The sequence below is a fragment of the Camelina sativa genome, chromosome 16, assembly GCF_000633955.1.
Source record: "Camelina sativa cultivar DH55 chromosome 16, Cs, whole genome shotgun sequence".
NCBI lineage: Eukaryota > Viridiplantae > Streptophyta > Magnoliopsida > Brassicales > Brassicaceae > Camelina > Camelina sativa.
Window position 1 is genome coordinate 24,400,792 of NC_025700.1, and position 21,584 is coordinate 24,422,375.

At 36.9% G+C, this 21,584-nt stretch overlaps 2 protein-coding genes across 2 annotated transcripts in view; both read left to right on the plus strand.

The window, feature by feature from the left end:
• Nucleotides 1,043-1,617, plus strand: LOC104752214. The gene has a single exon (XM_010474294.2). The coding sequence runs from the start codon at nucleotides 1,105-1,107 to the stop codon at nucleotides 1,456-1,458; it is 354 nt and encodes a 117-aa protein (XP_010472596.1). The 5' UTR covers nucleotides 1,043-1,104; the 3' UTR covers nucleotides 1,459-1,617.
• Nucleotides 3,471-21,584, plus strand: part of LOC104752215 — a 22,436-nt gene continuing 4,322 nt past the window's right edge. The window contains exons 1-29 of the mRNA XM_010474295.2: nucleotides 3,471-4,459; nucleotides 5,301-5,445; nucleotides 5,847-6,125; nucleotides 6,258-6,425; nucleotides 6,519-6,728; nucleotides 7,635-7,729; nucleotides 8,109-8,283; nucleotides 8,632-9,053; nucleotides 9,544-9,667; nucleotides 10,001-10,096; nucleotides 10,228-10,299; nucleotides 10,692-10,829; nucleotides 12,919-13,072; nucleotides 13,205-13,551; nucleotides 13,874-14,334; nucleotides 14,433-14,756; nucleotides 14,876-15,091; nucleotides 16,075-16,165; nucleotides 16,279-16,356; nucleotides 16,441-16,731; nucleotides 17,699-17,896; nucleotides 18,075-18,563; nucleotides 18,636-18,797; nucleotides 18,949-19,281; nucleotides 19,375-19,457; nucleotides 19,568-19,672; nucleotides 19,990-20,218; nucleotides 20,439-20,804; nucleotides 21,346-21,447. Coding sequence (XP_010472597.1) covers nucleotides 3,600-4,459; nucleotides 5,301-5,445; nucleotides 5,847-6,125; nucleotides 6,258-6,425; nucleotides 6,519-6,728; nucleotides 7,635-7,729; nucleotides 8,109-8,283; nucleotides 8,632-9,053; nucleotides 9,544-9,667; nucleotides 10,001-10,096; nucleotides 10,228-10,299; nucleotides 10,692-10,829; nucleotides 12,919-13,072; nucleotides 13,205-13,551; nucleotides 13,874-14,334; nucleotides 14,433-14,756; nucleotides 14,876-15,091; nucleotides 16,075-16,165; nucleotides 16,279-16,356; nucleotides 16,441-16,731; nucleotides 17,699-17,896; nucleotides 18,075-18,563; nucleotides 18,636-18,797; nucleotides 18,949-19,281; nucleotides 19,375-19,457; nucleotides 19,568-19,672; nucleotides 19,990-20,218; nucleotides 20,439-20,804; nucleotides 21,346-21,447 — 6,813 coding nt within the window. The 5' untranslated portion in view covers nucleotides 3,471-3,599. The remainder of the gene's footprint in view (nucleotides 4,460-5,300; nucleotides 5,446-5,846; nucleotides 6,126-6,257; nucleotides 6,426-6,518; nucleotides 6,729-7,634; nucleotides 7,730-8,108; nucleotides 8,284-8,631; nucleotides 9,054-9,543; nucleotides 9,668-10,000; nucleotides 10,097-10,227; nucleotides 10,300-10,691; nucleotides 10,830-12,918; nucleotides 13,073-13,204; nucleotides 13,552-13,873; nucleotides 14,335-14,432; nucleotides 14,757-14,875; nucleotides 15,092-16,074; nucleotides 16,166-16,278; nucleotides 16,357-16,440; nucleotides 16,732-17,698; nucleotides 17,897-18,074; nucleotides 18,564-18,635; nucleotides 18,798-18,948; nucleotides 19,282-19,374; nucleotides 19,458-19,567; nucleotides 19,673-19,989; nucleotides 20,219-20,438; nucleotides 20,805-21,345; nucleotides 21,448-21,584) is intronic.

Here is a 21,584-nt window from a genome sequence, read left to right on the forward strand (position 1 = left end):
ACATTTAATATACAATAACCTGTTTTGACAATAAATAACAAAGAATATAGATGAATCCGCTTTGTAAATGATACACATAAATTCATAATTATGAGTAGTGAGTTTAGTTGCCACATATTAATAATGAAAATAATGCATATGTAGGAGTAAAGAAAACAATGCATATGTAGGAGTCGGTATATTTTTAAATGATATTAGTTTAGAATACTAATGAACCACTTATTTACACATGATTTTTTTATTAGTATTATCTTATTAAATGAGTAAATTTCTATACTGCCTTTCTCATGTGCCTAATTTTGTTATTATTTTACAGTGTATTATGTTGTAGAGGATTTATTTATTACTAGTTGTTCGATATACTGCCAACTAAATTGTCAATGAAACAAAACTATCCTATCCTTACTTTTATTTTAAAATTTGGTGCAGTGCACACAAGTAAGTGATCTGTTACCAATGATTTTTTTTTTCCCTAATTTTTCTGTTTTCCAATAGTTTTCTGTCTTGTTATTTTTTGTTTTAACACAAACTAAATTCGTCAGAAAATTGTCGAAAGAAAGTATCAACAAAAATATCTCTAATAAATTCGGGTGTCTTCTAGGCCTAGAATCCAAGATCTTGATATTTTGTCTACACATCATATTTAGTATATAAGATTAAAACTTATATAAAAATATATCATCTTATGGCAATTAGAACTTGGTTTTCTTTTGTTCTAAATTAGAACTCAGATTTATAGATAAGAGACGACCTTTCCAAATACCTAGCTTATTTTCTTCATGTATGATCGCTATATCTTCTGTCAAGAACCAACAACAACAACAACAAAAAAAAACAAGTCAGATCTTTGACTATTATATTGTTGTGTGTGTTGTAAATTAGTCAGAAACCGGCATTTAAAATGCTGCCTTTTCATGAATTAATTAATTATTCATACAAGTTGGCTAACGCAGTTTCATAAGCCTTTCAAAGCTGACTTTTGAATTAGTCTCTCTTTTACGTCTCCTTATCCATCCATCTACTACAAATATATAAATAACACAAAGACAGAAGACAAAAATAATATTCGACCAACCAAACAAACAAAAAAAAAAGAAGAGAAAAATGATGTTTGAATCTCCAAGCAAGAAGAGATGGAACGTATCATCATCAGCTTCTTCTTACAGAGAGACAATTGTACTTGGAAGATACAGCAAGAGTTGTAGAGAACAGAAGCAACAACAACGAAGAGAAAGACTCGTGCCCAAGTGGAAGGTTTTGTTGATGAAGCTCAAGCTGTTGCCGTCTCGTTCTTCTTCCACTAAGGTCGTGGCTTATGAGCCTTACGATTACGCTTTGAATTTTGATCAAGGGCCAGGATGGCACGACCACGACGAACCTGAGAATCTTTCTAGGTCTTTCTCTTGTCGCTTCGCTGATCCCACTCGGATCCGAGCAACACGCTTGCTCTTGTATTAAGTTTACTTTTTCATTTCTTCTTTCCATTATTTTTCTAAAACTTTGTTTTTTAACTGATGAGATCATGTAGCTTTACTGCTTTAGCAATGTAAAAATGAAAAAAAAAAATGTTAGGATGTCATTTTTTTTGGGTTAAAGAATGTGCTAGGATTTGATTAATATATTAGGCAAGTATCATAAAATTATTGGGATGTTATATATCTATATCTATAAATCCTGAAGTTCATACATATTTACAAACATGCCATTGACATTAATTATTAATTTGTTTTTTATTTAAGTAATTAATATTAAGTTTTGATTTTGGAAAACAAGATTTTCCTTCATAATAAAATTTCCCTTAATTAATTAATATTTAATTTCCAATTTTACAAAACAATATGAATTAATTTTATAATTACACAATATTTAATTGTATGTTATAGTTCCTATAATATAAAATAATAAACCTCAAACAAAATACTTTCTACACTAACTAATATATATATATATTTGTAAGGTTGTACATTTTAAAAAATACAAATTAAATATCAGTTATTAATATAGTTAATCTACAAAATAAATAACATTTTATTTTTATTAAATAAAATAAATAATATTTTATTTTTATTAAAAAATAGTTCCGCGGTGTACTGCAGGTGAATATCTAGTTACTTCTCATTTACTCTTCCTTATATTATTATTTACATGCGGACAAAACCTTTAGGCAGAATATATTTGTTAAGTTTCAATATATTAATACTCCCTCATCAAAATATGATGTAGGCAGTAGGCTGCGCATGCGACAATCTCCTTCGAACTCAACTCGTCAAAAACCCATAGTCCATGCATGAGAGAATACACTCTTAAACTATCCACATACTAATGCATCTTGCATAATTAATCTCGTTAATATATACGCTGAGATATACTTTCTAATTTTTTTTATCGGATATAATTATAACTAGAACGACATAGAGTTCAGGAAGCACTCTCTAGTGCTTTCCAGGACCATGTGGGTTCTTTCCGTGGTGCATGTCCATTTACTCTCAAGTGGTTGAGCTCTGACTATTAAGCTCTGACTATATATTATTGAGACAACTTGCATAATGGTTAAAGCCGAGTACATGCCTAAGAAATGCGTATTTTTTTTCTACTTTGTAAAATGATGGACCAAGTTTTAGTCCCCTTTTTTTGCCATTGATATATGATGCGTGCGATAACCCACCTAAATAAAGTAGAGAGTCTTTCAGTTATTTTTTAAAACAATTGTGTTTGATGGAAATTCAAAGTATAACCTTAATTTGATCATTCAATACTTTCTTTAATCCACCTTAAAGTTCACGAAAATACAAGAGAAACAGCAACAATCTGAATAATGTTCAGAAGAAAATAACTATATAAAAAAATTTAGTTATTTAAATAAGCCACTTGTTGAGATATATTAATGACTCGAGTGATTAAAGTATTGAACCGAGCTGTGAGTTTGGTATGAAGTAAGTATTTGGTTTCTTTAATGGCTCTGTGATCCATAAGGACCATACCACAAGCATGGAATTTGTATCTGTTATTCATATCAGAACATACTATATTTCAAATTAATTTGCATTCTAATTTGGGAAACCAACAGTTTACCGTAAAACAACATCAGCAACAATTGCAGAACATTTTACACCAAAATTTTGGTTTTTCGATTTCTTAACAATATTTTATTACTATTTGAATTTCTAGTTAACTCAACCCTTAATTGTTTACAGCTACGACAACTAAACTAATGTAGAACTACCCCCAATTAACATCAATAGTACAAATTGTTGCCATAATTCTCTATTTACCGATCTAAAATGGTAGAGTATATATAGTAAATATTTAAAATATACCATCACTATGACAGTGTTATATTAATGAAAACCGTTAACAAAAATAAAATAAAAATCATTGGTTAAACAAGTCAGGATCTAAACGATTTAATGTAATCAATCGGTTTAATAGCTTTGCTGGCTGTACCAGCCGTAGTAATGGTTTGCTCGACTAGGCCACGCACGCTTCTTAGCTAAAGTTGACGATTCCAGACCAAAATAAAAACATCTGAACGCGGTGAGATTCCACGGAGATTGATCGGTATGTATTAGATTTCATCAGTGATCGGATTCGTGGCGGCCATGGATAAGGAAACGGAGATTCTCTCTCGTCTCGCGGCGAACCACCTTCATCTGGCTCAATTCGAGCCGTTAAAGGCTACGCTACTCGCTCTCAGGGTTCGTAACCCTGACCTCGCACTCACGATTCTCCAAACCATCGTCTCTAACGCCGGTAGATTCGAGAATGTCCTCTGGGCACGCTCTTGCCCTTCCCCGTCTCTTCTCTCCTTCCTCTCCACGATTGAGCTTCTGAGATTCGATAATCCTACTTCGCCTTGGGGGTTTGATTCCGAGACTCTTAGTTTGCGCGCGGATTTCTTGTTGATGGTCCAGGTCTTGATCGATAGGGTTTCAGAGAGGATTAAGGAAGATCAGAGAGTCGAGTTGGAGAGTGAGGAAGACAAGAGGGATGTAAATGGTGGATTGGGAGATTGTTTAAGGGTTTTGCAAGGTGTTTTGGAGTTGGGTGTTGAGAGGTTGAAATTTGATGTTGATACAACTAGTAGTACTAGTGAAGGAAGTAATAAGATTGAGGAAGATGCAGTTGTGTCTTTGAGGAGTATTGTATTGGATTACTCTGATGTTTTCGATGCTTTATGTTGTAATATACAGAGGCAACTTATGGGTTGCCAGAGTTATGATACTTGTTTGGTGGAGGAAGTTCAGGGAGATGAACAGGGAAGGGAGATAAATGAGGCCACCACATGCATTGGTTCTCCGGAGCTGGATAACATCAATGTGTTTGCTTTGATACAGAGAAATGTTCAGTTAGCACAGTTGGATGCTATGAAAACAAAGTTAGATGAAGGGGAGGAGCGTGGGGCAGCTGATCGCATTCGTTATCTTCACCTTGATTATGGAGTAGAGAAAGAGAATTATCAGTATGTGCTTGATTTATACAGTCCGCAAATACATGAGGTTTTTAAATTATAACTGTGCCATTTGTTATTTATTGCTTACATAATTCTGAGGGTTTTGGATTATTCCACTGTTTCCTCGTCCTGATTGTTCCCTTGGCATTCATTTTACCGTTTCTTGGTTAGGAAGTGTTTAGAAAATCAGCTTTCTAAACTCTGAATGTTGGAGTACACGTGTTGGCAGAATTACTATGCCCGTTTTGGGTTTTCTTTCCAGGTGGAGGCTACTTGGTTATTTGGTTGGAATTGTGCTATGAAATTAGACTAAGATTCGGATTAAGATCTATTAGAATAGTTTTCAGAGTTGTGATAAGTGTAGCTGTCTTATGTATGATACTTCCCAGCATTGATTCATTTCTATGCTAATTCTTGTGTAAGTAAGTATGATGAAGCACATTCCTTTTTATTGAATAATTTCATGGATAGTGTTTTATTATAAGACATCCATAAAAATTGGTTTTGTAATCCACTGTTTGAGTGGATTTGGCCTTTTCTGCTTTGAAGAACTTGAGAACCTTGACTTGGGGTCGGAGTTGAGGTCTAGCCTCAGGGTTCACAAAAAAAAGAAAGAAGCTTTTTAAACATTGCTATTTAGTTTTCATTTATTTCAATAGGAAATCATAAAAAGTGGAAAATGTTCATGTGATACTAAAAAGGGAACCTTTATAGCGGATGAAGGAATCCATGGCCTTGCAGATTCCATTCCTTTCCTTGCATTTGCCTTCCTGTTCCTGGGAATTTACTTTTTGCATATTTAAGAATAGAGAACTTACTTCAATCGTTCTGTATTCTTCTTTTGTGACAGTGCTGTTCTAAAAGCTCTCCTTTCAAGAGTTATGGAGAAAAAAGATGAATATGGTGACCCTTGGCAGATGGTGCGCCAGAACTTGCTGTTTATTTATAAAGAAGCTCTTTCATCGAATTGTGGAGATCTTGTTCAGATGATCCAGGTTGTTATAATTTTCATAAAAGCTGATTTAGGGGATCATTCTCATTTAAAAAGAGGTTTCACATGTAAGAAACAACTATATTTTAGTACAGATTGCTGAACTGAACACACAAAAAAATTGCGTTACAGATCCTGATAATATGTACTATAGTTAACATTCGTTGTGACTGTGAACTTAGGACTGATATTTATCTTGATCATGCTGGAATTTTAAGTATATCCAGTTGGCATTGTTCTTCTATATACTTTGTGAATATGTACACTGTGGGTATTTTAGTTCAGTGGTCGGTTTGAGCTTAAGGGTTTGCTTATATGTGCCTATTGGAATATGTATATCTGTGGCTCTGATTAAGTTATCATGTACTATAAGCTGTTATGTACTTACAATGTTTCCCTCGGCAGAGTATTCAAGATGATATGCTCCTGCCAGATAGCCAGCTACATTTATCTCTCGACAATGAACAAATTCCACTCCCTCTTGAGTGTTTCCGGCGATATCTTGTGGACTTGAAAGCTGAGAGAAATGTAGAGGAAAAATGTTCCCCTATGAGCAGGGCAATTAATTCTTGTCTCAGAGATATGTATCATTATGCTCGTCTTTCTGGTTCACATGTGTTAGAGTGTGTGATGTGTGCTGCTTTGTCTTCTGTAAAGAAAGAAAAGCTTCAGGAAGCTGATGATGTAGGTGGTATAAAATAGTTACATATGTTCGTACTCATTATCTTACTGCAGTATCATTGATTGGCTGCTGCCCCATTCAGACTTCCCTTTTTCTATTGGGATCTGAAAGTCTCTTCTGCTGATATGTTACAGGTTCTTACTTTGTTTCCCCGACTTCGCCCATTAGTAGCTTCCATGGGTTGGGATCTGTTGCCAGGCAAAACTGCAGCCCGTAGAAAATTGATGCGGCTACTTTGGACTAGTAACTCTCAAACAATTCGGTTAGAAGAATCTTCTCTTTATGGAAACCAAACATATGAAGTAACTTTTTCTCTTTTGCGTACTCTGTTATTTGTATCTATTGTTTTTAGATGGTGACAGCGAAAGTCTAACAAGATCCAATGATCTGCGCAGAAATCTTGTGTGGAACATCTCTGTGATACATTATGCTATCAGTTGGATCTTGCATCTTTCGCTGCTTGTGTCAATTCTGGTAAATCATGGACGCCAAAGGCATCTTTCTTGATGCATGGTAATGCGTCATCTGAGCATGATGATGGTGAGGTGGATCCTTTTGTTGAAAATCTAGTGTTGGAGAGGCTTTCAGCGCAAAGTCCACTTCGGGTAGGTCTCTCTTGAACCATCCTTTCTACAGACACTATTTTTGGCTGTCCGAATAGACGCCTCTAAGCTATAATTAATTTTTGCACTGTTAGTGGAAAATTTCATTACATATCATATCATGCTGGCTAGATTCGCACAGTAGAATTGGTGTCTCTTAGGGAATACATGAAATTAAATAAGAAGAGATATAGATAACACGATTACATCATATGTTGCTATGGTTTATCAGGATCACATTGGCATTTTAAGTCCATTTTGGATAAATATACAATTTAGTATGAGAGTTTAAGATATCTATTTCGCTAGAGTATTTAATATTGTTACCAAGCAAGGAGCTGGATAGTTAACAGGCTTCCTTGGATCAAAATAAATGAATTTATAGCTCCTAATAATATACTACTACCTTTTTTTTTTTGATGTGGGCTCTTGGAGAAATTAAAGAATATACACTTTTTTTCCTGAATAAATATATCACTTTTCACTCTGCCCCATTGACTTTTAGTACTGTATTTTGAAAAACGAACCTTACTCCTGGGAAGGACATTGACATTGGCACTTAGTATGTCAAATCACCAATAACGTATCAAGAGAAGATGTACAATGTCTAAGTTCTTGTAGATTATCTTTATAGGAAAGTTAAATATTTGCCTCTTTGCTCTCTCCTTCCACCTCTCTGTTCATTCTTTCATTTTTTTGTTTGCCAAGTTATGTCAAACTTTATCAACTAGGTGCTGGTATATCTTGCACTGCTGTAGTGGCATGTGTTTTGTCTTGCTCTGGTCATGTGAAATTGTCTCCAACTCTGTTAGGTTGAATTATAGCAGAACTATTATCAATGGGTTGATCATCTGCACGTTTTCTTTGTGCTCTTAATCTGACAAGTATTAATGACATACAATTGTGTAGGTATTGTTTGACGTTGTTCCTGGTATAAAATTCCAAGAAGCTATTTCACTGATTAGCATGCAACCTATTGCTTCAACTGCAGAAGCCTGGAAGAGGTCAGTTCAATAAAAGTTTATACAGCTATGTTGTATACAAATACTTCAATCATTTCTGTCTTTTTTTCTTTTCTTGGATAGATGTATCCGTGTCTTGATTTTAGCACCTGACCTTTGAACAATAATAATTGCATTAGCAAACTTGTTTTGTTTGTTGTTAATTTCAATGCGTGTTTTGTAGATTGTGCATTCTTAAATGCTCTTCCAATTCTATTAATCTGGGGTGAGTCTNTTGCATTAGCAAACTTGTTTTGTTTGTTGTTAATTTCAATGCGTGTTTTGTAGATTGTGCATTCTGAAATGCTCTTCCAATTTTATTAATCTGGGGTGAGTCGTTTGTAGTCAGTAGTTTCACTTTTGATGTCTTCATATATTGTAGGATAGAAGATATTGAACTGATGAATATGCGTTATGCTTTGGAGGCTATTGTTTTGGCACTAGGTGCAATGGAGGAGGCCATGAAAAATGAGACGGATGCTAGTCGTCGAATCGTATTTTACCATTTAAAAGACCTCACTAACCATCTGGAGGCCATTAAAAATGTTCCGCGCAAGGTATACATTGACTAATTTACAAGAAGCTGGGCTTCTGCCGTCAATTTTGTGAGAACGCCATNATTGACTAATTTACAAGAAGCTGGGCTTCTGCCGTCAATTTTGTGAGAAAACCATATTGTAAATAAATTAGAATTGAATACTATTTCCTATGAAAATAGATATGCTTCATACTTCATCTTCACGCATGTAATTTCTTTGANATATTGAAAATAAATTAGAATTGAATACTATTTCCTATGAAAATAGATATGCTTCATACTTCATCTTCACGCATGTGATTTCTTTGATTTTTTTCAACACGTTACACTTTACATGTTTTTAACATGCGATCTCTTCTGTTTGCAGATTATGATGGTGAACATAGTTATTTCACTCTTACATATTGATGATATCCGTCTCAGTTCTACGCAATGTGTCTCGTCGGAGAGTGTTTCTGAGAAAGGTAATATGCCTGATTTGGATCTTGGCGATCTTGCTACAGAAGGGGAAAAGGAAATTGTTATATCTTTCACAGAACAGCTTCTCGATGTTTTACGCCGCAATCTTCCATCACATCTGATTGAACAAGAGTGTCAGCTGGATGGTACTCACAGTGCTGATGGAAGACGGGCTTTAGAATGGAGAGTATCTATGGCTACGCGTTTCATTGAAGATTGTGAATGGCGGTTATCTGTTATGCAGCATCTTCTGCCACTTTCTGAACGCCAGTGGAGCTTAAAGGAGGTTTTGAGTGTTCTCAGGGCGGCCCCTGCAAAGTTGCTTAACCTGTGAGTAGATTTATCTTTTAATGATTGGTTCCTTTGTTAGTTATCAGGGAAAAACTGTTATCCATCTCACTATTTTTTCCATTTTCACGTCTAAAATGGAAGGGAACCAAATTGAAGATGAAAACGAAGAATGATCTCTGTTTGTACGGAAACGTTGATATGATTATCAAGTTGTTTGAAGTATTTTATCTAGAGTCAGTGGGTATTTATGTGTGTATGTGTAACCTGTATGATGAGGGGCTTGAAAACTTAGAAGTTTGAACTTTGATTTTCACTGGAGGTCTGTGGTGAATTTACCTTTTTAATTTGAAGCTGAGCTGCTATCTGCTAAAGAGCAGGAGTTCTAGCTGTGCTGATGAAATAGTTTATGGATTAAGCTTTATAGGTTGTTCCCGATTTGTCTCTGCTAGAGTTCCCAAAATTGAATTGTCTCGAGTAATACTTTGCTCCCTCGTGCCACTTCTTTACGAAATTAACTTTTATTCTGCAGCTGTATGCAAAGAGCTAAGTATGACATTGGAGAACAGGCAGTTCATCGGTTTGCGTTATCAGCAGAGGACAAAGCCACTCTCGAATTAGCTGAATGGGTTGATAATGCCTTCAAAGGAACACTGGTATCTTTCGTAATATTACATCACAATGCTTGCATATATGTCCACCTTATATGTTTCTACATCTTGAATACTGGGATTAGACTATTCTGATATGAGACCCCTTTTTCCTGCCTTGAGGATTGTATATATGTACTGCTTTCGTTCCTTGCTATATGTCGTTACGGATGCAGTTTGTAGATTGTTCATAAGATGTTGCCTGACCCTGACGTCATTGAACTTTTATTTATTGTTGTGTCTAAATTCTATGCGATTCTATTTCAAAGGATTAGGCATGTGGTGGATAACATTGAATACATAGTATCTACCTATATCTTGATTTCTTAATATTCTCAGGTAGAAGATGTGATGTCTCGTACTGCTGAAGGAGCATCTGCCGTGCAGGATTTAGATTTTCATTCTTTAGGTTCCCAATTGAGTCCATTAGCTGTGGTAAGTCCATGTAGTTATAATTATTTTCTCTAACCATACAATTGCTTTAGCAAATTCTGATGGGATTATCCTGCAATCAATTGCCTTGCCTACCTCTAAGCAAGTTTTAAGTTCCCGTTTTCTGATGCCAGATTCTACTATGCATAGATGCGGCTGCTTCTTCTGCCAAGTCTCCAACAATTTCCAAACAACTTTTGGATAAGGCAAGCAGTGTTCTTGATTTCCTTATATTTTAACTTGGTCTATATATGGTAATATTTTAGTTGCTTTTTGCTACTTATTTTTTACTAGGTCTTTGTCCCCAGTTTCTATATATCCTTTTGTAATCTTCTATTTATTTGCACTCCGCAAATATTATTTTGGTGAAGAGCATCTTGGGAGTCTGGTTAACCATACATTCTTCTACATTGTTGTATTGCTTTTTGTACTACGCTAACGCTAGCAAGCTTTGGGGTAATAATTTCAGATAAAGTTGAGGCACTGTTTGCATGATATCCAAACAGTGTACGGTTAATGTTTGTATTACATTAAAATGTTAATGGTCAAGAAAGTATACATACTGTTGTTCCTAAGTAGTTTTTATTTTTGTCCGCAGTCTCAAGTTTTGTTATCAGAAATTTACCCTGGAGGATCTCCGAAGGTGGGGTTTACTTACTGGGATCAGGTCCACGAAGTTGCAATAATCTCTGTATTGCGAAGGATCTTAAAGCGTCTGCAGGAATTCCTTGAACAGGTCAGTCAAAGGCACAACTTTCATTTAGTTTAATATATATATATATATGTTTTTGTTGAATTTTATAATGATCGATATGTGGAGATCATATGAGATATTATTGCCTAGTACAAATGGTAACAGTTTTATCTATGATGATTTTCTATAAGTTGCTTGACTGCTTAAGAGATACATGACTTTACTTTAGGAAGCAGTATGTGAGTGATCTTTTGTTTTTTACCATGCTCTTTCTAAGGTGCACAACAACATGTTAGGATCCTTCTCTTTTCTTTTCTTATTCCCGTTTCCCTTTCTTACTAGTCTCCTGATCTGTCATGCTTCAGGATAACCCTCAAATTCTTCAGGCCAGTTTTAGTGGGGATACCATAATTTCATCTTGTACGGAATCCCATAGACAGGGACAAAAAGATCGTGCTCTTGCAATGCTACATCAAATGATTGAGGATGCTCATATGGGCAAGAGACNTTATTCTGCAGCTGTATGCAAAGAGCTAAGTATGACATTGGAGAACAGGCAGTTCATCGGTTTGCGTTATCAGCAGAGGACAAAGCCACTCTCGAATTAGCTGAATGGGTTGATAATGCCTTCAAAGGAACACTGGTATCTTTCGTAATATTACATCACAATGCTTGCATATATGTCCACCTTATATGTTTCTACATCTTGAATACTGGGATTAGACTATTCTGATATGAGACCCCTTTTTCCTGCCTTGAGGATTGTATATATGTACTGCTTTCGTTCCTTGCTATATGTCGTTACGGATGCAGTTTGTAGATTGTTCATAAGATGTTGCCTGACCCTGACGTCATTGAACTTTTATTTATTGTTGTGTCTAAATTCTATGCGATTCTATTTCAAAGGATTAGGCATGTGGTGGATAACATTGAATACATAGTATCTACCTATATCTTGATTTCTTAATATTCTCAGGTAGAAGATGTGATGTCTCGTACTGCTGAAGGAGCATCTGCCGTGCAGGATTTAGATTTTCATTCTTTAGGTTCCCAATTGAGTCCATTAGCTGTGGTAAGTCCATGTAGTTATAATTATTTTCTCTAACCATACAATTGCTTTAGCAAATTCTGACAGGATTATCCTGCAATCAATTGGCTTGCCTACCTCTAAGCAAGTTTTAAGTTCCCTTTTTCTGATGCCAGATTCTACTATGCATAGATGCGGCTGCTTCTTCTGCCAAGTCTCCAACAATTTCCAAACAACTTTTGGATAAGGCAAGCAGTGTTCTTGATTTCCTTATACTTTAACTTGGTCTATATATGGTAATTTTTTGGTTGCTTTTTGCTTCTTATTTGTACTAGGTCTCTGTCCCCAGTTTCTATATTTTCTTTTGTAATCTTCTATTTATTTGCACTCCGCAAATATTATTTTGGTGAAATGCATTTTGGGAGTCTGGTTAACCAGACATTCTTCTACATTGTTGTATTGCTTTTTGTACTAAGCTAGCAAGCTTTGGGGTAATAATTTCAGTTAAAGTTGAGGCACTGTTTGCATGATATCAAACAGTGTACCGTTAATGTTTGTATTACATTAAAATGTTCAAGAATGGTCAAGAAAGTATACATACTGTTGTTCCTAAGTAGTTTTTATTTTGTGCGCAGTCTCAAGTTTTGTTATCAGAAATTTACCCTGGAGGATCTCCGAAGGTGGGGTTTACTTACTGGGATCAGGTCCACGAAGTTGCAATAATCTCTGTATTGCGAAGGATCTTAAAGCGTCTGCAGGAATTCCTTGAACAGGTCAGTCAAAGGCACAACTTTCATTTAGTTTAATATATATATATGTATGTTTTTGGTGAATTTTATAATGATCGATATGTGGAGATCATATGAGATATTATTGCCTAGTACAATTGTACAAATGGTAACAGTTTTATCTATGATGATTTTCTATAAGTTGCTTGACTGCTTAAGAGATACATGACTTTACTTTAGGAAGCAGTATGTGAGTGATCTTTTGTTTTTTACCATGCTCTTTCTAAGGTGCACAACAACATGTTAGGATCCTTCTCTTTTCTTTTCTTATTCCCGTTTCCCTTTCTTACTAGTCTCCTGATCTGTCATGCTTCAGGATAACCCTCAAATTCTTCAGGCCAGTTTTAGTGGGGATACCATAATTTCATCTTGTACGGAATCCCATAGACAGGGACAAAAAGATCGTGCTCTTGCAATGCTACATCAAATGATTGAGGATGCTCATATGGGCAAGAGACAGTTCCTGAGTGGTATTTTATTTTGTCTTTCTCTACACTCTCTATATGTTCTTGCTACAGTATGCAATTGACTTACCTCCTCTCTGCGTATTATGTATATTAGACCTTTCATGTAGTTATAACTATTTTTCCAACAAACAACAGGTAAGCTTCATAACCTAGCGAGAGCACTCGCTGATGAAAAACCAGAAGTTAACGTATTTAAAGGGGACGGATCGGACATGGCCATTGAGAAGGATGGAGTTCTTGGTCTTGGGCTAAAATATACTAAGCAAAGTCCTGGTTCAGCAAATAGAGGCGTGGATGGAAATCCTGTTTCCTATGAAACAGAAGACAAGGAAAAAAAGTCATTTGGCCCATTAAGCAACAAAACCTCTACTTATCTATCTCAGTTTATACTCTATACTGCTGCTATTGGTGACATAGTAGACGGAACTGATACAACCCATGATTTCAACTTTTTCTCTCTTGTTTATGAATGGCCTAAAGACGTAAGTGTTTTTGTTTTTTATTCTTATGTTCTCAGGATATTTTTCATTTAAATAATCGCCCTCGGCATTACTGCTTGTGTGATCCTCTTATTCTGCTTTTATTGGAGAAATACTACCTGGTTTTGATTTGCTCTATTCTGTGAACTGTAGCAATTTATATTTCATAAACAATATAAACTAGCGAGCAGGATGAGTGGCCTTTAAAGATTTTGATATTATGGTTGATAGGATTGGCCTCTGTGGTAATTACTTAACATGAATTGCTGTGCGACAACGTTATACAGATCTATAACTAACCTCTTACTGTTGGTGCATGTTGCAGCTATTGACGCGTCTGGTGTTTGATCGAAGTAGCACAGATGCAGCTGCGAAAGTTGCTGAGGTCATGTCTGCTGATTTTGTTCATGAAGTGATATCAGCTTGTGTTCCCCCAGTTTATCCTCCACGTGCTGGTCATGGGTGGGCTTGTATTCCCGTCATTCCAACCACTCCATGTTCTCAGTCAGAGGGTAAAGTGCTCTCTCCTTCAATAGAGGCCAAACCCAACTGCTATATTCGTTCCTCAGCAACACCTGGTGTCCCTCTGTATCCTCTTCAGTTGGATATCATCAGGCATTTGGTAAAAATATCCCCAGTACGAGCAGTTTTAGCTTGTGTATTTGGTGGGAGCATATTGTACAATGGCAGTGATTCTGTCATATCTAGCTCTTTGAACGATGAGTTTCCAAGTTCTCCTGATGCAGAAAGATTGTTCTATGAATTTTCTCTTGATCAGTCTGAGAGGTACTGTCAAGCCAAAGTGTTCTCTTCTCCTTTCAATTTGAAATAACTCAGTGCCTATGTTCCATCATATTCTATGATATTTTACTTTTTCTTCACAGGTTTCCCACTTTAAACCGATGGATACAAATGCAGACTAATCTTCATCGAGTTTCGGAATTTGTTGTGACACCTAAACAAAAACCTGATGACTCACGGATTAAACCTGATGAAAGAACTGGGATCAAGAGACTTCTTGAACATGACAGTGACTCGGAGTCGGATACAGAAGAATTTTTTTCTAAAAAGAACATTCAACCAGCATTGACAGACGACAGTGTTCGAGATGGTGGATCCTTTGATACTGGAATGAGTAGAACTGATCCTACAGTTTTCCTTTTTTTTGATTGGGAGAATGAAGTACCGTATGAGAAAGCTGTAAATAGGTATGTCGTTAGCTTGTGAAAAATCTATCAGATTGATTTTTTAATACTTTCTGGATCATCTTTATTATATTTGGTTGTTTTGAGATTAATAGTGTTCGTTTTGTTTAATTTTATGCTAGATTAATTGATGAAGGCAAACTAATGGATGCTTTAGCACTTTCGGACCGCTTCTTACGGAATGGGGCTTCTGATTGGTTACTTCAGCTCCTAATCAAAAGTAGAGAAGAAAATCCTTCAACATTAGGACGATCTGAGGGATATGGAGGTCAGAACAACAGTTGGCAGTACTGCCTGCGGCTAAAGGACAAACAGCTGGCAGCGACACTGGCTCTTAAGTAAGTAAACTTATAATATCTTTAATAAGTAACAACCATGAAGTGCAGTATCATATATATATATATCCATGCTACTTGAGCCAAAGTTTGCTTAAGCATTTTGCTTTGGTTCTCCGGAAATGAATTTGACCAAGCCGACTCAGCAAATGTTTAGATGTGTCCTCGAAAATTTATAGTAGGTGAAAATTCTCCCAATTTATGTCCCATTAGTATGGACTTTTTTTCTTTTACCTAGAATGATTTAGTGATGGTAAATCTCTTTTTGATTGGATTTTCCTTAACTCTTTCGAACCCGCAGTGCAGTATTTTCACCTGACCCATCACTAGGTGATAATTGATAAATAAGATTAGCATCTATAGTCAGTTTCGGAAACATAAGAATCAATTCCTTTATGTCTCCTGATATGAACAGCTAGGTAATGAGCAAATCAACTTTGATGGTATCACTTTTTCTTAAATCATTATGTTTGAGGCAATGACGTAGAGAGAAGGGAGATGGTGTGATTTAATATGAGATCTAGGATCAGAATAAGATGGCTGTGCTAGAAGATAGAGCGATTTGCTACACTGATTGTCTTGACTTTGTTGTTATCTTATGTATGAAAACCAATGTCTTGCAGATTTCACATTGCTTTTATTTATAAGTTATAGACGCCTCAAGGGTTTTATGAATCATGTTATCCCATGTTTCTTTTGCTTACTGCCTTACATTTTTTTGTTCAGTGTATTTGACTTCATACCTATGATTCATTGGTAGATCTTTCTAAATGCTTCATGCCAAAACATTCATGCTTTCTGTTTCTACACTTAGGTCCTCCAAATATTAGTTTTGAGATACTGTCTTAACACATGTATAATGTAGGCTTTACGCTAATGTTAGTGATTCAGGAAACATTTTTATATTGCTGTCTTATTTCAAGCAGCTTCACGCAGTTTTGTTCTGTCATGGATCTGTTTTGAAGCTCTGATATGTCTTGGATCAGGTATATGCATATGTGGGAGCTTGAGGCAGCCTTAAACGTTCTTACAATGTGTAGTTGTCATCTCTTAGAAAGTGATCCAATTAGTGTTGAGGTATAAGGGAGTTTTGCTTTCAGTTCTAGATTCCTGCATGTAACTTTAGTTGCTCAATCACCCTGTAATCAATCAATCGAGATCTAATTTCAGTTTCTTCTTTGTGCATCTAGATGTTGCATAGGAGAAAAGCTCTGCAGAAGTACAGCCACATACTTTCTGCAGATGATCGCCATAACAGCTGGCAAGAGGTTATGTTTCTTCCTTTTGTTTGAGATCATGTTTGGCTCTTCGTATACTCGATGTGTCACTCTAAAAGTCTGAAAGGGAAACAGGTAGAAGCCGAATGTAAAGAAGACCCTGAAGGCTTGGCTCTAAGATTGGCTGGGAAAGGAGCTGTTTCCGCTGCATTGGAAGTGGCTGAGAGTGCAGGATTATCAATAGATCTTAGAAGAGAATTACAAGGACGACAGCTTGTAAAGCTTCTAACCACTGATCCACTCAATGGTGGTGGTCCTGCAGAAGCATCTCGATTTCTATCTTCACTTCAAGACTCGGCTGATGCTCTACCAGTGGTTATGGGTGCAATGCAATTATTATCTGACCTTCGTTCAAAACAGCTCCTGGTAACAACTTTCTCTGCTTTATTTTCATGGTGCTACGAGGTCATGGATTTCTTNCTCCAAATATTAGTTTTGAGATACTGTCTTAACACATGTATAATGTAGGCTTTACGCTAATGTTAGTGATTCAGGAAACATTTTTATATTGCTGTCTTATTTCAAGCAGCTTCACGCAGTTTTGTTCTGTCATGGATCTGTTTTGAAGCTCTGATATGTCTTGGATCAGGTATATGCATATGTGGGAGCTTGAGGCAGCCTTAAACGTTCTTACAATGTGTAGTTGTCATCTCTTAGAAAGTGATCCAATTAGTGTCGAGGTATAAGGGAGTTTTGCTTTCAGTTCTAGATTCCTGCATGTAACTTTAGTTGCTCAATCACCCTGTAATCAATCAATCGAGATCTAATTTCAGTTTCTTCTTTGTGCATCTAGATGTTGCATAGGAGAAAAGCTCTGCAGAAGTACAGCCACATACTTTCTGCAGATGACCGCCATAACAGCTGGCAAGAGGTTATGTTTCTTCCTTTTGTTTGAGATCATGTTTGGCTCTTCGTATACTGTGTCACTCTAAAAATCTAAAAGGGAAACAGGTAGAAGCCGAATGTAAAGAAGACCCTGAAGGCTTGGCTCTAAGATTGGCTGGGAAAGGAGCTGTTTCCGCTGCATTGGAGGTGGCTGAGAGTGCAGGATTATCAATAGATCTTAGAAGGGAATTACAAGGACGACAGCTTGTAAAGCTTCTAACCACTGATCCACTCAATGGTGGTGGTCCTGCAGAAGCATCTCGATTTCTATCTTCACTTCAAGACTCGGCTGATGCTCTACCAGTGGTTATGGGTGCAATGCAATTATTATCTGACCTTCGTTCAAAACAGCTCCTGGTAACAACTTTTTCTGCTTTATTTTCATGGTGCTACGAGGTCATAGATTTCTGTTAGGTTTTGAAGAATGTTTGTTTCATCTTCTCTGTAGGTCCATTTCTTCCTGAAGCGGAAAGATAGCAATCTGTCGAATTTGGAAGTCGCTCGGCTTAATTCTTGGGCTTTAGGTCTGAAAGTGTTAGCTGCACTGCCACTTCCTTGGCAGCAGAGATGCTCTTCGCTTCATGAGCATCCCAATTTAATATTTGAAGCTCTGCTGATGAGAAAACAATTACAATATGCCTCACTGGTACCTAGAGACAATCTTCTTTTGAATTTTCCGTGAATATCATCCCTATTTTTGTGAAAGGCTCTTCTATAACTCTTGTCCATGTCTTTATATCTTTTGAAGAAGTGATTTTCTCTATATTTCCTTACTCTGTTTGCTCTCTAAAGTTTCTGAGACTTACTTTTATGTTTCCTTTCAGATACTCAAAGAGTTCCCAACATTAAGGGATAACAATGTTATCATGGCCTATGCAGCAAAAGCTATGTCTGTTACAATTAGCCCACCACCAAGAGAACCTCGAATAACTGTGTCTGCATCAAGGCTAAGACAAAAGCCAAGAGCAGGGCCAACAGCAAAAGCATCCTTCACTAATAGCTTAAGCAATTTTCAGAGAGAGGCTCGAAGGGCATTTTCATGGGCTCCACGTAATGCTGAAAACAGGACAACGTCAAAGGATGTTTATCGTAAAAGAAAGAATTCCGGACTGGGGGCTTCTGAGAGAGCTGCATGGGAGGCGATGACAGGTATTCAAGAGGACCAGGGATCATCTTATTTGGCAGATGGGCAAGATAGGCTACCCTCTGTTTCTATTGCTGAAGAATGGATGCTAAGTGGCGACACAAACAAAGATGAAGCTGTTCGCGCATCTCACAAATATGAAAGCACCCCAGATATTATCGTCTTCAAGGTATTGCTATTCTTATTTACACTTGTGGCATAACTCTAAGCTACGTACTTTTTGACACTGCTCTTCTTCTAGGCTCTGCTCTCACTTTGTTCAGATGAGCTAGTATCGGCAAGAAGTTCTATGGACCTATGCATCAGTCAAATGAAGAACGTATTGAGCTCCAAGCAGTTGTCAGAGGGTGCGTCTGTTGAAACAATTGGCCGAGCATACCATGCGACGGAGGCATTTGTGCAGGTATGACATATTTTATTTAAATCATCTTCCCAAATCATATTTGGAGGATGACTTTTATATCAGGGAAATACATGGTCGATCTCTTATGTCCTATAACTCGATTACCTGATGTGAATGACTAAGGCAACTATTTCTTTGCCTGATTGTGCAGGGTTTGTCTTATGCAAAATCTTTACTGAGAAAGCTTCTAGGTGCCACTGAACCGACCAATAACAATGGTGAAAGAAGTAGAGATGTTGATGATATATCTTCTGATGCTGGCAGCTCCAGTGTTGGCAGTCAGTCAATGGATGAACCATCCGAAGTTCTCTCACTTGCAGAAATCTGGTTGGGGCGCGCAGAGTTGCTGCAGAGCCTCTTAGGGTCTGGAATTGCTGCTTCTCTTGATGACATTGCTGATCAATTGTCATCCGAATGTCTACGAGACAGATTAATATCTGATGAACGATATAGTATGGCGGTGTATATGTGCAAGAAATGCAAGGTAAAGTTTTATAGCTTGATTCTCTACCACATGGTAAGGCCACTTCATCACAAATTCTCAATAACTTCTGCTTGTGTACTTGATTGATTTCAGATTGATGTTTTCCCTGTGTGGAAAGCATGGGGTCTTGCTCTGTTACGGATGGAGCGCTATGCTCAAGCTCGAGTTAAATTCAAGTACGCTATAGTTTAAAAGCTGCAGCAAACACATGAACTGTAACCTTCTTTTTGCATATTTCATCCTCAGGTTGCGTGCTGTTATATAGTTTTTGTTTTGTGCTCTATAGGCAAGCCTTTCAATTGAAGGGGGAAGACATTCCTGATGTTATTCAGGAGATAATAAATACAATAGAAGGAGGTCCGCCTGTGGATGTGTCAACTGTCCGTTCCATGTAAGTGTCTCTGTTTAACTAAAACTGTTAGCCTAGTATGGGGCGTAGTCGAGAGTTATTTCTTGTGAAAATGTCTTGGTAATCCAGTCACGGGACGAGAAAGTCATTGATCAATGTAAACTTCAGTTGAACACATGGTGAACTAAATGTGTCGTAAGTACATAAAAGTGGCTTAATTAGCTAAGGTGTAAAGAATTATAAAATTTCTGACAATGGAGAACACAGTCATGATTAATATGTAAGTCGAAGGGGAAAAAGTAAAAGGCTTTGCTAATCCACCTCCTGTTCTTATTCTTGGGAATGTTGACACATATCAGGTATGACCATTTGGCGAAAAGCGCGCCAACAATTTTGGACGATTCGTTATCAGCAGACTCATACCTGAATGTTCTACATATGCCATCAACTTTCCCTCGTTCAGAGAGGTCGAGAAGATCTCTGGAATCAGAAAAAAACAATTCTGTACCCGGTTCAGACTTTGAAGATGCGCCCCGAAGCAACTTGGATAGTACACGATATTCTGAGTGCACCAACTACTTGCAGGAAGTAAGGCAATAATATTCTTGGGCATTCTGGAATTTGCAAGTTTTCTCTCCTGGAATTGCTCACAATATAACTACCTTTCTTGAACATATCTTCCTGTGCAACCGATTTTTAGGAGTGGTTTCTGAGTTTATATGACATTAGCATTATTTGCAAACATATGAACTGGTTACATTTTACTTTTTATTTTGGTTCATTGAATTTGTTTCTTCTGATTCCGCAGCATGCTCGCCAAAACTTGCTTGGGTTTATGTTCCGCCATGGTCACTCTAAAGATGCATGCATGTTATTCTTTCCGCTAAGTGCTCTTCCGCCTCCTTTGCAAACTTCATCTGTGGGCGCAGTAAGCTCATCTTCATCACCTCAACGAACAGATCCATTGGCAACTGAATATGGGACCATTGAAAGTTTGTGCGAGTTTTGTGTCGGCTATGGAGCTATCTCATCCCTGGAGGAAGTAATTACAGAAAGACTTGAATCTGTAAAGCATCAAGATCAAGTCATAAATCAGTACATAGTTGGAGCTCTTACACGTATATGTGCTTTCTTTGAGATCAACCGGCATTTCAATTACCTATACAAGTTTTTGGTAAGAACATCTTTGATGTCATGGTTCTTTGGGTACAACTTATTGTTGGGTTGTTTCACGTAGAATTTTTCACTGTTTGTTATACTAAATAGTAACTACGATCTTGCATGCACATAGGTTCTTCTGCACAGTTATATAGCAATGTAGACAGATAATCGCTGCAAATGTAAGAGTACAAAACTGTGCATCTTATGATTCTTCAGCTAGTCTTATTATCTTGGATTTACACCTCTCCTCAATATGAACCATAAACCCTGATTCAAAGCTGAGTTTTTAGTGCGTCCTTATAAGTGCAGATCCTATAGTTTAATTTTATGACTAAGGCTGTGCATTTATGGTATTGGTATAAGTTTTTACTCTGATGCAACAAAAAACGTATATGTGATCATGTGTTGTTGATCATGACCTATTCTTTTCTTTTCTGGAAAGACTGGCAAGTGGCTCATAAAACTCTATGCTACATCCTGGGAGCCTAACTTTTTTCAGGAATACTTGTGAAACGTAATGCTAATTGACTTAACTTTTCTTTTTTATTGTTCAGGTACTCAAGAAGGACTATGTCACCTCTGGGTATTGCTGTATTCAGCTTTTTATGAATTCTACAACTCAGGAGGGTGCTGTAAGGCATCTTGAGCATGCAAAGGTATAGAGTCCGTAACTCTTTCCTCACTACCCATTCCATCTCTGTGTCTACTCTGAATTGTATTTCCCGCAATGCCTTTACATGCAACACCCATCTTAAAACACGTATCAGCTAAGTGAATCCAAAGTATGTGTCTT